Below are 15,203 nucleotides of genomic sequence, written 5' to 3'. Positions count from 1 at the left end.
TGTCTTCCTGAGTTCTGTGAACCACTCTAGCAAATTTATTGAACCTGAGGGGGTCATGGGAACCTCTAATTTATAGCCTGTCAGAAGCACAGGTGACAATCTGGACTTGCGACTGGTGTCTGAAATGGGAGGTGGCTGGGCGGGCAGTCTTGGGGACTGAGCCCTTAACCTGTGGGATCTGATGCTATCTCCAGGCAGACAGGTCAGAATTGAGTAAAACTGTAGGACACCAAGCTGGTGTCGCAGAATTGCCGAGTGTGCGGAAAACACACCATGTGTATCAGAGTGAAGCTGTGTTTAGTCAAGTCCCAAGAGCAGAGGAGACACACAGGAGGAGTGAGTTGTTTTCCTTCATCCCAAGGTAGCCTGGCTCCAAAATGCGCATTCTTCCCTCAGTACCACATTGCTTCTATGACAGCTCCTTCTCTCTGGAGGAGAGGAAGAGGCGTTCTAATTGCAGCTTCTCTTACTGCCTGTCTGTAAGTGGTGTGGGCCGAGTCCTCACTTCCCCCCTCGGGGGCTCAGTCTTCTCAGCTGTAAGATGGGCGCAGACACAGTGCTATCCACCTGGCACTGTAAGTGGTGATGAAATGGGACAAGAGATGTGATGCGAGAAGGAGCTAGTCTACTTTCACAGAGCTCCCAGTCTACCCTGTTAGACTCAGTGGCCCCTTTTTCTTACAAACATTTTGTTAATGTTCCCTGCATTATCTTGAAGTGAAATTCATAGATATAACCTACCTACATAAATGAGAAAAAAAAATAATGCCTTAAGTGTACTATAAAGGAGAGATAAGAGAGAAGTGATCTATAGTATAACATACTGCAACATGAGAAAGCACAGACACAGCTACACTGGGAGACGGAATGGGTCAGACGCATGCACATACCCGCAGACTCAGTGCGCGCGACCGCTACAAACAGATCTGACAAAGGGGAGTTGTGTGGATGATGAAAAATCTCACAGTGACAATGCTTCCAAAACAGAAAACAATTCCCAGTAAAGTTACAAACAAACTAAAGCACAATTCTATCTTGAAGTATGTGGTAGTCGCATTCCTAGGAAATTCAGCACATATTAACTGGTAAAAAAACAACAACAGTGCTTTTTCTTAAAACAGAGTTAGGTTCTGGCTAAGATGATTAAGTTTTTCACTTCCACGTGTTTGGTGGGACATGCAAAACAGTACTTCACCGTGCGGGACAGCCTGCACACTGCACCAGGCCCAGCACTCCCGGCCCCTCTGTCTGAGTCTGCAAACAGCTCCTCGCCCCCCCCACGCTGTCCCTCTTGAGAACTACTTGTCCAGTCCAGCCCTGCCCCTTCAGGGTGTAAACACCAGCGCCTACGCAGGAGATAAAACGTGCCTGAAGTCACACGCGAGGTAGTGGCTGACGGGCCAAGAACCAGACTCCTGCTTCTAGACCAGGCTCTTCCCGCAGACTCAAGGAAACTCCCAGAGGGTCAAATTTTCTCAGGAATTTCAGACACTGTGGCAGGGGAGGTATTTTCCTCAGTTGAATGGGACTTAGCCAAGCCACTACTGCTGGTCCCCATCGCAGCCTGTCACATCTGCTGCGGCATGCTGAACACCTCAGAACCCTTCTGTATCAGCACCTCCTCGCACTCTCATGCTGTGAGGCGGACATGCCACCCCATCTTACAGATGAAGAAACCGAGGCTCAGATAAGGAAGTGATCTGCCCTGGTCACATGTAGGTAAGTGGCATGGCCAGGCCCAACATCTGGGTCTGCTGACTTCCTCGCCACCACAGCCTTTTCCTCACCAGAGCAGATGGCAGCTCACCTGGCAACACAAAGAAAGGGCTACGATCGGCCTCTAGCCTGGTGGAGACCTCGGGGGACAACCAGCACTTCCTCTTGCAGATGAGAGAACTGAGGCCCACAAAGGTCACTGGACCTGATCGAGGTCACATAGTCAGTGAGCAATGGGGCTAGGACCAGAGCCAGGCCTCCCAAGTTCCCATCCAGAAGAACAGCACTCAGGGACTCTGTTCCTTCCAGGGTTGCTGAGATTCAGAAGGTCAAAAGGGTCGATGTAGCCCTCACACGTTTCCTGAGTTCCCACCATGTGCCTCCCCTGCACTAGTTCTAGAGAGACAGAGGTGACTGAGACAATATCGGTCCTACTACAGGAGAACTAGCGGTCTAGTGGGAGGGCAGGCACGACAGAGGTATTCTGAATAAAACAGGCTAAGCATCACGGTGGAGTGAATGTGCAGGGGCCAAGGGTGCTGGCTGCAGCTGCCCAAACCAAGAGGCAGAAGGGCATACAGCAAGTGTGCGGCCTGGGTGTTAGCAGGACCGGCAAGGTCTGTGCTCTCTGGAGCCTGCAGCTCCACAAAGCCCCCCACAAGGTCAGCTCCTCCCTATCCTTCCCCATCAGCCAGAGAAGTAGCTCCAAAGGTGAAAAAAACTGGACTAAATAGCTCTAAGATCCCTCTCATCTTTAAATTTATTTCTAAATATAAGTAAACATAAATATATAGTAAATGTAAATATATAGCTCGGTGAGGGAATTATTTCTCTACACTTGATTTTCCAATGGGAATAGCCATTTTTTTTTTCACATTACTGCAGTAAATCATTCAGGGAAAAACCTTCCCAAAGGGGCACCCAGACTCCTGATAGCTTGAAATAAAAATCACCGTTACTACTGTTATTGTTTTTATTATTATTATTATTTGTTGTTGGTGGTGAGGAAGATTCGCCCTGAGCTAACATCCGTTGCCGATCTTCCTCTGGTCTTGCTGGAGGAAGAGCAGCCCTGAGCTAACACCTGTGCCATCCTCCTCTACCCTGCACTGGAACACTGCCACAGCACGGCTGGTGAGTGGAGTAGGTCCGCACCCAGGATCTGAACCTGCGAAACCCGGGCCACCAAAGCGGAGTGTGGAACTTTACCTACTCGGCCAAGGGGCCGGCCTCCTGTTTTTATTATTTTTAATGTATAGCCACTTCATCCCCATCATAATGGCAGCTTTGCAAGAATTATAAAAAGAGGTCTAAGAAAAAGGAAAAGAATAGGAGAGAAGGAAAGGCGAGGGCAGATTCTCACCGGCTTGGAGCTGCACCTGCTAGAGGTGCCAGGGCTTTGCTGCCTGAGGTCCTCACACTGCTGTGGAATTTTCACAAATAAACCAAGTAGCCAACTTCGCCAGTTAGGAGGAAATAACTCACAATGTGAGACAGTATTATCCACATTAACAACCAATTAACTAAATACGAGAAAAGGAGTCCCAAAGCCAGGGATCTGATCAACAGTGAGAAGTCACAGCCAAGAGTCTGACAGAGAGGAAGGAGATACAAAACACTCTCCCCTAACACCTAGGAGAACTTGATAAGGGAAGTCTTTCAGGCCGCTGAATGCAGAGGCGACCTGCGCACTCGCTCCCAGCCCAGTGCCACCTGGAAAGGTCAGAGTGGGCTTTAAAGGACAGCGTGCACTTACCGAGCACGCAGCGTGTCACGAGCCATCCTCGGCACTTTATGGGGATGAGCACAGTGAACGCTCCCCACAACCTGGGAGGCCTGGCACGAGCACCACCATCCCCCCTTACGGCTCAGGAGACTGGGCACAGAGGCGTAAGCTCACGGCACGCACGTACGTATGTAACACCTACATAATGCACACAAACCAACCTGCGGCTGTGAATACAGAAGCGGCTAACGTGACTCCTGCTCTCAGGAACACATATTTAGGCACTCAACAGTTCTTTCTGAGTGCTGCTGATGCGGCAAGCACTGCGATGGGTGCTGTGGGTCCGCTGGGGAACAGGTCAGACGTGACCCCCCTCCTAGCAGCCAGGCTTTAACTTCACAAGTGGTGGATGTGGACAGGGAAGCACTGGGAGCACACAGAAGGGGCACCTCATCAGACCTGGGGTGGGGCAACGAGGGGGCCCAGAAATCTTCCCAGAGAAGGCGACATCCAGGGAGAGAGAAAAGGTAAGCACCCAAGACAGCAGAATGGAGAAGAAATGGAGAGAGAGAGAGGCAGGAGCCACCTATCACAGGAGGCCAGAGGAGGGGGCCGAGAAGGTGGGATGAGAATTACTGAGATGAGAGTTAGCAGGGGACAGGGCTGGGGAGGATTTTGATAAGTAAAGATGGTAAGAAAACATTCCAAGGGAGGGGACATTTGAAAAAGCTTGGCATCCAACCCCTATGGGGTTCTGCCCTTTCTAGATTTGTCCTTGGCTGTGTGCCCTTATTCTATCATTGCCATATTCTTTGGAAAAAACGCAAACTCATCAGAAGGCTCCCTATGTGCCCTTCTTGTCACTTTTGGTATCCTTTCTTCTTTTTTAAAAAAAATCCCTGGGTAACTTAAAATTACAAGCTTTCCAGCCCTCTCAACCCCAGAGCCATGGAATCCCATCCCTCTGGTTCCTGTCCATCTCTAAAATTAGGGTACAGTAGGACAGTGGGTGCCCGGATCAGTAGGCAGCAGAGAAATACCCTGGTCAGAAGCACCCTGTAGGAGAAGGAGGAAGGTAAGTGGGGGCTGCACTGATGAGGAAACCGCCCGACCTTCCAGCTGGTGCTTCTGGCAGAATCCGAGGTCTTTCAACTCCAAGACCCCTCTTCCTTTCTTTAAGAAGCCAAATGAAGGAACAGCCAAGGAATCTCTCTGTGACCTACCAACATGATTCTAGATACTAAAGGTGAAGAAGTTCCTCCAGCGGAAGTAAAGGTCCAGCGAATGAACGGGAAGGAAGGCGAGCGTTTTCTTCTTTGGCTATGCAGATGAACACAAACAACGACGACTCATAAAACACGGATAGTGTGGATGCTGCCTTACAGCAGCTTGGTGAGGCCCATGTATTTATTATCCATCATGACCTCAAACACACCATATGACACCAGACAGCCTCCACTCACTCGCCGAAGGAGACACAAGGTCCCCTTGTCATCAGAGGACGCACACATTCTGGGAGTGGGAAATTACGGAGATGTGACTAAAGGTGCAAGAGGCATGCGTTCCTCCGTGCTGTACTGCACTTAATTAAAGCTACTACTGAAAACAATGGGAAAAATGAAACCACCAACCAGTGTACGAAAATCTTCATCCATACTAGTAATCAAAAATGCAAAGTATGGGGCCAGCCTAGTGGCACAGTGATTAAGTGCACACGTTCTGCTTCAGCTGCCTGGGGTTTGCCGGTTCGGATCCCGGGTGCAGCCATGGCACCGCTTGGCAAGCCATGCTGTGGTATGTGTCCCACATATAAAGCAGAGGAAGATGGACACGGATGCTAGCTCAGGGCCAGTCTTCCTCAGCAAAAAGAGGAGGCTTGGCAGTAGATGTTAGCTCAGGGCTAATCTTCCTCAAAAAAAAAAGCAAATTAAAATGATATATTTTCCCTTCCCTTGAGTTTACTAAGATTATTAAGAGCACTAATGCCTAGACTGGTGAAGGCTGGGGCAGTGGGTGACTGTCGTGCGTGCTGGACAGAGCATAAACTAGTACACTCATTCTGGAAGGCATTTTGGCAAGATATATCAAAGCTTTAAAAATTTATATATTGTTGGACACATAAATATGCCCAAGAAATAACTGGACAGGTGAGCAAAGACAGACACATCAGATACAAAGCATGTGTACAAATAAACACACAAAAAAGCCCTCTACTACATAAACATAATAATGTGAAAGGGGACAACCTGCACGTCTAAACGTAGAAGACTGGTTAAATTATGGAACATCTTTATATGGTATTCACTGAAACGGCCTGACGATCTGACCTCTTTGGCACGGAAAGACATTCATACCATAGAGTGAAGTGAGAAAAGCAGATTATAAGACAGAATGTATAGACTACTTCTGGGGAATAGCTATGAATTCACATATGAACACAAAAAAGTCTGGAAGGGTATATGTGTTAATAGCAGTTGGAGGAATAGAGGTAATTTTTGTCTGCTTGTCTGTATTTTCTACTTTTCAATAACACACAAAGACTGACTGACTCAGCAACTATGGATGATGAGGGAGCCTGGCTTCCAGATGTGCTGGGGTCCTCCAGGAGGTAAAGAAGGACATTCTGCTGTTCTAGCTTCTTCACAGCGTTTTACCCACTCCTAGCAATGGTCAAGTGACAATATCTGCAAGTGGTGAACTAGAATTCACTCCTGCCCAGACAACATACATCAAACCATAAGCCATTTGAGCTGGGAGGACTTGCAGAGATCTTGATCAAGTCCATATCCCTCCTCCCAAAGATGGGGACACTGAAACCCACAGACAAGTGGCCTGTTTAATGTCACATATGTCAGAAGCAGACTCCTGTTAAAGCACGAGGAAGCAATTGCCGTTCTAAGGCTACCAAATTGTGAGCGGATACCCGCTAAGAGAAGAACGTGTAGGGGAGGGAAGCCGAGTTGGGCTGGGGTGTGGAGCGCAGCCTGTAAACATTCCGCCCCGTCCTCTCCCCCCACCTCCCCGTCTGACAACTGGCCACTAAAGACAGCAGACAGAGGAAGTCTAGGTAAGTGCTTTCTGGAGTTGACATCAGCAATTCAGGAGTTGTGATGGTGCAGACCCACTGACACTGAGGCCCGTGTCCTCGGTCATCCTTCTGCAAGTGGCTGCACCCTGCCACGAGCCCCACTCACTGCCACGCCCAAGACCCTGTGATCCCCAAAGTAAGAGGACCGCCTGGAGCTGTGGGTGCAGGCTGGGCTCATGGAACACTAGCCTCCTGACCTTCCTCTCTGACCTACTGAGGCAGTGCAGAGTAGTAGAAAAAACCAATGGATTTTAAACCAGAAACCCTACATTTGAGTCTCAGTTCCACTGGAAGATGCTGGCAGATGTGTCACTTTTTTTTTTTAACACTTTCTCAGCCAATGATTTACTTTCTCACAAACATTTCTATTTTTTTGTTTGTTTGTTTCGAGGAAGATTAGCCCTGAGCTAACTTAACATCTGCCGCCAATCCTCTTCTTTTGCTGAGGAAGAGTGGCCCTGAGCTAACACCCGTGCCCATCTTCCTCTGCTTTATATGTGGGACGCCTGCCACAGTGTGGCCTGCCAAGCGGTGCGGAGGTCCGAACGGGTGAATCCCAGGCCACCCAAGCAGAACGTGCGAACCCAACTGCTATACCACCAGGCCAGCCCCAGATGTGTCACTTTTTAAAATCTCAACCCCCTCTCTGAATAAATATGTATAACAGTAGCTGGCCTGGCTACGTACTGGAAATTAAAGACAAATTATAAGCACTTTAGAGTATAAGGAAGCACTTCCTTAGCCAGACAAGGTCTTGTGTGGCTGCTGGGCCCTCATCCTCGAGGCTGTTTGGTTAGTGGGAGCCTTTCCTTAAGAAGGTCAGGGAAGGGGCATATGGGAAAAGGAACCTGGTAAAAAACAAAAGCCTAGGCTTTGAAGAGAAAGTCTAGATATTATTAGTATCACTATAATCATTATCTTTGTCAATCAACTGGCCAAAGAAGCCCCACTCTGAGTTCCCAGCTAAGCATATGCACCATCCTTGGCCATCACACCTTGTCACGCAGCAGCCAGAAACCCAGAAAAGCTGGGCCACGTGGTCTGTGAGCCAAGCCTGCAAACAGCAGGGGGCCAGCAATGCACACAGCCAGCTGCGACCATAGGAAGGCTGCAGCCCTGCATTTGCACCGATTTTCTTCTCCTTTCCTCAGAAGATAGGCATGCATTAGGAACCAGACAGCTCCTCCTTGCCCCTCAAAACAACCTCCAGATGTTAGTTTCTCTAGAAAAAGCCCCCATAACCCAGTGACTGTCCCTATCCACTGAGATAACCCCTGAACCCCGAGCCTTGTGGGGCCCAGGAGAATCTTAAGCTGGCTCTGCACTCCTGTCCCTGACCCAGGGAACTGGAGTCACCAGCCCCCGGACGACTATTTTACTTGCTAAATTAACTTTAGGTTCCCCAGGTTGGGCCTGAAGTTGAAGAATGAGTATCCAAAGCTCACTGCTGTAAACAGACAGATTTTGTGGGTGCCAAGGAACAATGTCAGAAAAACAGATTTTTCAAGGGTCAAATGCCTGACTCTCTCTTCCATGTAGAAATTAGGCAGCAAAAATATTTCTCTGTTATCCCCATTCTTTCTGTAGAACAACCTCAAGAATCCTGGCTCAACAGTAGCCTCCACTAGGTTGGGAGGCAGGAAGGAACAAAGACAGAGCGCAGAGTACAGCTCGCTGCCTGTCTTCAGCACACAGATAATGCAAACTGTGAACGAGTAAAGTTCCGGGTTTGGATTGCAGCTGATTCTCTGGAGGTGGAATTACAGGGAAGTCACTTCCCTCTCTGAGCCTTGGCTTCCTGACCTTGGGAACAGGGAGGTTATCTGGGATGTCACCTCCAGGGCTGTGGCGAGAATCAGGTAAGAGAGGGGGATGTGAAACCATTCAGTCCAACGTCCTCGGCATCTACAATTTTCTCTGATTTGCTTTCAGGTTTGTATATAAGTGTCTTGTATCTGCCAGGTTTGGAAGACCCCACAGGAGGCCCCACTAGTGTCTGCCCGTACATGAGGAGGGAAGGCGGGAAACAACGAGCAAGACCCAACCTGAGGAGACGGTGAGTCTTAGAAAACACCACGATCTGAGCGCCCCAGATGCCCACCACAGAACAGGACATGCCAGAGAAGAGAAGAAGCAGTGAGAGAGCATTTACAAGTGCCAGGTGCCACGCCGGGCCCTTGGATGCTCTCCACAACTTTGTAAGTGGGACTTATGACCCTGTTTTACAAATAAGGACACTGAAATTTACAAAAGTAACCACATTTCACAAGACCAAAAGGGAAAGAACCAGTATTATTTGTGCTCTTATCACATACCAGGCACGATACGCTAAGTGCTTTATAAACATTTCAAAATTTAGTCTTCATAACAACCCCAGGAAGTAGGGTTTATTACCCCAAGGCCACAGGTGGCACAGCAAAGACTTAATATGAGATCCACCTGCCCCAAACAAGTACTTTTTTTGACTACAGCACATTGCCTCCCACCGAGGGAGTAGGATGGACTTGCCCGATACTGACAGGCTTTAATGAAAAGCATCACAACTATGTGGCAGCAAGAGGGCTTCTGCCATAGCTGGTGGACAGAGATGGGTGGTCAAGAGGCTGCCTGCGAGCTCTAAAGGCTAAACTATGGAGCAGAGAGGCTGGATCTACGAGGCACAGCACATCACGGAGCAGCACACCACAGTGACAAAGAACCACCTATGGAGACACTTGATTCTGGGGACGAATCCCTCAAATATAACGTGGAGGGAAAGAATCAGGTACAAAAGCACACACTGCGCGAGTCCATTCATGTGAAGTTCAAACACAGGCAAAAGTGTTCTGCTGTCGCAGAAGCTGACATCCTCGTTGTCCTGGGGGAGGGGGCAGGAGGGCTACCGCCTCCATCAGGACCTGGTGGGGGCACACGGCGTGCATACGTCTAAAAGCTCATCGAGCTGCACACTTCTCTGCATGGCAGTGTTGGCAGGTTACAGTTCAGGTGAAGAAAATGCTTAATTCTCAGTGGGCCCAGGACCTCCCCTCCACCAAAGGTCATGCCCGCAGAAGCAGGAGGTCAGGCCACGGCCAAGAAACTGGGAGGAGCAACTGCTACTCCAGATGCAAGCTGGAAATCAGGCCCCTCTCACCTCATGACCACACACCCAAAACCAGATGGGGACCCTCACTCCCACACCAACAAAGATATCTATTCAACCCAAAGGAGATGTGGGAGGGAGGGCTCTGAATCTGAGTTACTACCTGACACCAGCCAGTTATTTCCTCATAATGGTCACAGTTTTCTTATTGGAAAATAACAGTGGATTAACTGATTTCCTTGTGATTTTATGGTGAATTTAATAAAGAAATTAATAGTTTTTACTTAATTTAAGCAGTTGCTTGAAAGAGTTAGTTGTGTGATTAAATTAAAACTTTTTTTTGTCCCTCGATGTATCCATATGCATAGATAAAATAAAGCTTGACTCTCCCATCCTGGGGCAGGTGAGGTAGTCAGATGGGGAACCTTACACTCAGCTCGCTGTACCGTGAAGCTCAGGCTCTTGGGTGGAAAACAGACAGCCGAAGAAACATTTATTGGGTGCCTTTGACGTTTTGGGCCCTGTGCTCGTCACTCAGTGCCACTATGGTCGAGCAGCTTCCTCACTACACATCCCAGTTCTCAGCAGAAAATCCCCAAACCTTGGAGCCTTTCCCTGGTGGGAAAGCACTCTACAAGTACCCACCCATTCTGTGTATGACCTATGGGAAGCATCCTCAAAACGCGTTATTTATCTACTTAAAAACATTCTCCTAGGGTTTAAATTGGATCCCAAAGCTCTAATATATCAGGCACAATAGATATTTAAAAGCCGTCTCCCTCCAGGTTCAAGTACCATGTCTCCTCACTTGCCATTCCAATTCTGGCAGCAGCAGCAGCAGCAATGAGAATAATAATACTCACAAATACTAATACTGGGTGATTAATATGTGTCAGGCAGGCTGATAAACATTTTACATTCTAGAGCATTTAAATGTGAAAATAATCCCATGTCACCCCCAGTTTATAGATAAGGAAATTGAACCACAGAAAAATGAAGTAACTTGTCCAAGGGTTCCTCAGCTAGAACATAGCAGAATCAAGACTCACACTGAGCACTGTGACCCCAAACCTGGTTCTTAACTACGATGCTCTACTAAGGTCAGATCTCTAGCAGAGCACAGGATCATGTCCGTGGCCATCAAGACACCCGTGCCCTGGAAAGCCTCCGTCCGCCCTCTGAAGCTAACACTGTAAATTTCCAATAAAAGTCACATGTATTTCTGCTTCTGTGCTTAACTGCCCTGCTTAGAAACTCTTGCTAGCACCAACCCGCCACCCCTGCACTGTCTATACCGAGTATCCAGCCCACCCAGAGTCTTCTAGGTTGCAGCCTTTCATTGTGCAATGCCCACTGCCCTTCCAATGCCATTTCCAACTCTCTCCTGTCTGCACCCGAGGCCCCAGAAACAGTGCAGTGGACTCTGTCCCAGCATGTGCCGAGCTTTCATGACCGTGTCCTTGGGCACTTGCTGCTCCCTTTGCCTGGGAAGCCCATGCCCACCTCTGCCTTGAACTCTTCACCCTTCAGAACTCCAGCTCAAATGTCACCAGCCCCGAGAAGCCTCCCTCGGCAGCCCAGATGGGCAGGTGCTTCCTTCCCTTTCTGTGCTCCTTAGTCCCCTGCTCATGCCTTGTTAGAGCGATTATCACAACACGGTATAATTAGCAGCTTATGAATCTATTCCAAAATACCAAGTGACTTGAGGGGAAGGACTCCATCTATCCATTTCTTATCTATTCTGCATGGCCAGTTTCTTACATCTGTAAATATTTAGTAAAAGTTTATTAAACATATGAATGAATAACTTAATAACTGAATAAACTGTCACTTGTTCCCTCCAAGCTCTGCTAAATATGTGTTCTAGAATACAAAGCAGGACGACAAACGTAAAACACATCTGGATAGACAGCTTTAGGAACACATCAGTAGAAATCTGTATCTCACAAAGGGCAAAAAAAGATGTAAACGTCATTCTCTCCTCCTTCAAATTGTTAACGTCTCTTTAAATCTAGAGTCAGGCAGGAGGTTTCTCTGAGAACCCCTATATCATCAGCTCCAGCAGTCGAGGCCGGGACATCCTGAGAGCCAGGGCCTCGGGAGGGCAGAGGTAGAACAGGAGAGGATCTTGGCGCCAGGCCGAGACAAAGCCCCGCTTACCTCCTTCTTGGGAATTCATGATGTTGAGGGCAAATAGCATGGCATTGGAGAACGTGGTCGCCTCTTCCTTACTTGCAAAGTTTAAGCCGTAGACCTGGCGGGCGTCTCGCCACTGATGGAAGGTTGGTGTTGCCTGATTGTACTTCAGCCCTTTCACGATTGAATAATTGATCACAACCTAGAGGAGAAAGAGAGAAACATGTGTAAATAAATAAAAGGTAGGTGAGCAGGAGGGAGCTGTTATGCGGCAAGGATACTGTGTCCCCTGCGGCTACAAGAGGACAGGGAGAGTAGGATGGGGTCAGAAGAATGGGAAAGCATGACCAGGCAGTTTTTCAGCATGACCCATAGAACAACGAGGGTTTGAAAGCCAGTTATTTCCTTTACTAATGCTGTGTAGTCACAACCTCCAGATGAGAGACCTGAGCTGGGGGTGAGGTCCCCAGGGTCCTGGCCCTGGTCCTGCCTCCTAGCCGAGTCACCCAAGGCAGTCACTGCACTTCTCTAAGGCTTACTTTCTCCAATTAAAAAATCAAGATAATAATCCTGGTTCTACCGACCTCACAGGGTTACTGCAGAGGTCACACTGCGATACATATCTAATGTAGATTTCTAGATATAAAGATCCTTAAGGGCAAGAGTCTTTTCTGATTCATATTTATGCCTCCCATAGCCTTCTGCATAGTGTCTAGTACTTAGAATGTATTAATAAATGGGTTATTAGCTAAAAGGATAACTTGGAAAAGCTAATGTCACACAGATGTACAGTGTTATTAATATCTTTATTATAATCAATCAATAAACATCAACTGACTGCCAGGAAGCAATGCTAGACTCCCTCAGCAGGGAAAGATACAGAGAAGACTAAGATAGAATCCAGACGTTCAGGTGCTTACGCGCAGTCCGGGGATCCCACACCAGGTCCGCCTGACCTCCAAACTTGGCTCTTTCAGACGTTTAACTGAGAATTATTTCAAAGTCCTTCAAGACTACACTTAGTAAGTGGGGCCCAGTGAAGGCAGTGGGAGGCCTAGAGCCATCATTCTTGGTCCCTATCCCCTCTGCTCGGAGTCACATGATCTAACATCAGGGAACTCATTAGTTATCAGTTTTCTTAACTGTAAAATGAGGAAGAACGTGATGTGGCTATGGCACGGCACCCTCAGAGCGCATTGTAAGGACTAAATTATGCACGTGAAAGCACCTAACACAGCTGCTGGCACACAGCAGGTTGTCAACAGTGTTAACTGAGAAACACTAAGGTCCCTAGATATGAAAGCATGCAAGCAGAGTCCGGATGAAGCTAAATGGCCTGCTGCTAGTGAGGTGATGGAGGGACTTTTGCTCTAGGAGAGGTACAGGATGATTTCTCAGCTCTCCTCTGGCTTTGAGGTTCCAGGGTTTTGTGATCTGAAGTTGGAGATAACCGTTTACTGTCGCTCTCGTCAGGAAGGTGAGCTCTGGAAAAGATGCAGAGATGCAAAGGGACGTGGCCAAGACACTCTGCTAGTTGGGTGGGGCACTAAGATGAGAACGCTGATGTATTGCTCTCCTTTACTGCTCTATAATGCTATGCTGTCGGATAAAATAAGGCCAGAGGATAGCAAATATGGGCACTATCCAGAACAGCTTCTATCCAAGTCTTAGCCAGGCAGAAGGTGGGTTTGGGTTGTTCTATAGTGAAGAGAGAGAAAGAGCAAGCAAGAAAGAGAATGTGTGCTCTAAATCAGCTATAGAAATGCGAATGTTTCATAACTTAATTGTTACATACTGACACACAGAAATTTTGACCAGCATCTATACTCAGGTTCCTGGGGTGCTTCTCTCTCTAGGTTTAGCTCTTAATCATCAGAAAAAGGGCTGGAAGTTTTATGGCATACATGCATGATGAGAAGCATAGTGACTTCTGGTTAAACAATTAAGATTGGAGGATACATTAACAGCGCGTAGTGGCCAGAATGAGGGTTAAGACCCTGTTCCTTTCTGCCGTGGTAAGTCCATATTAGGAGTTCTGTGTTCAAGCGTTTTTGTTTTTGGTGCTGCCTTTTAGTGGATATTGACAAACCGGAGCAAGCCAGAGGGAAATGTTTTAAATGGAAGAAAGTTGGGAAACCACATTCTGCTCAGAATGGTTGAGGATCCTGAAGCAAGACGAAAGGAAACTCTTCAGGGTATCACGACTACCATCTGCAGGTACTGGAGGGGATGTTCTGGGGAGGTGAGATTTAGAATTCTATGATTTGAAATTTCTGGTTGGCGATGTTCTTGGAGGCGGACTTAGGGTGCATGGGAACTGGGGGAGGCTGATGCCTATCCAGAATAGGAAACCGTATGGCCAAAAGAATCAGTGAAAGGAACTCAAAGAGACCACAGAGAATATCTAACACAATCTTCTTTCTACACTTGGGAAAACTGAGGCCCAGAGAGGATGAGCGACTTGCCCAAGTTACACAGTCAGTTAACAGCAGAAGTGAACTGAGAAGCCAAGTCTGTAGCCCAGGACTTTGTGCTGCTTCTGATTGCCAGTAGAAAGAGTTGAAATCTTTCTTCCCATAACTCCCTCTCTGGTCCCAGCTCTAACCCCTGGAGCCTCATGAACTGATTCCCTACTTCTGGAGAAGATTTTTAGATACTAGGTCGGGAGAGTGCGATGGAGCTGTTCTAGAGGATGCACCCCTGTTCTAGAAGTTTTCTGGGTTCTTTGCTGCACATGGCTGGTCTCTCATCTGACTGCAGCTCTCGGGACTGCCATTTCTGTTCTGTCTATACCGAGAGTATAGGGGCTGCTCACCAAGTGCTGCTGTCTGCTAGTTAGACACAGCCCACAACAGTCTAGATTGCTCTGAAGACAACTATGGTACTAGGTACAAGGAACGAGCAGTGGGTTTTGAGTCAAATAGTTCTGGGTTAAAAGTCTGGCTTTATCACTTTGCAGCTGAATAACTTTGGACAAGTTACTGACATTCCCCTCTTCACAGGTAAAATGAAGATAGTATTATAAATAATGCTCCAGTGAATATCCTTGTGCATATATCCATGCGAACACATATTTCTATAGGATATATTCCTGTAAGTGGAACTGCTGGATCAATGGACATGACCATTTAAAAACTCATATTTACTATTTGAAAAGGTACTTCTAAGCTGCCTTCTAAAAAAAGGAAACTCACGCACTGTATTTTGGATGTATGTGCAGATGACACCCAGCCGATATGTCACTTGACCATCTGACGACAGGTAGCTAGCATTCATTAACTGCCAGACAGACCTTTTGGGCTGATAAAATCTCTGCACCTAGCTAATGGTTCCATTCCTTTGTGTACTCTGCTTAGAACGTGCGCATGACTGCAAGTCCCTTCGGGGGTGTGGACCAGACATTTAATACCCCTTTCCCAATGTTGCTCCCCAGAGAGGACGACATTTCTGACTCA

General features: G+C 47.6%; 1 protein-coding gene across 10 annotated transcripts in view; it reads right to left on the bottom strand.

Annotated features, from left to right (window-relative positions):
- The window catches only part of EVL (Enah/Vasp-like), a 160,334-nt gene that overhangs the window by 42,991 nt on the left and 102,140 nt on the right, over positions 1-15,203 (bottom strand). For all 10 annotated transcript variants that reach the window (XM_044774313.2, XM_070514314.1, XM_070514312.1 and 7 more), the window contains exon 3: positions 11,773-11,950. In XM_044774313.2, coding sequence (XP_044630248.1) covers positions 11,773-11,950 — 178 coding nt within the window. The remainder of the gene's footprint in view (positions 1-11,772; positions 11,951-15,203) is intronic.

The sequence above is a fragment of the Equus asinus genome, chromosome 7 (genome assembly GCF_041296235.1).
Source record: "Equus asinus isolate D_3611 breed Donkey chromosome 7, EquAss-T2T_v2, whole genome shotgun sequence".
In the NCBI taxonomy this organism is placed as follows: domain Eukaryota; kingdom Metazoa; phylum Chordata; class Mammalia; order Perissodactyla; family Equidae; genus Equus; species Equus asinus.
Note: the sequence above shows the minus strand (reverse complement) of the source record. Positions and strands in the feature narration are given on the sequence as shown.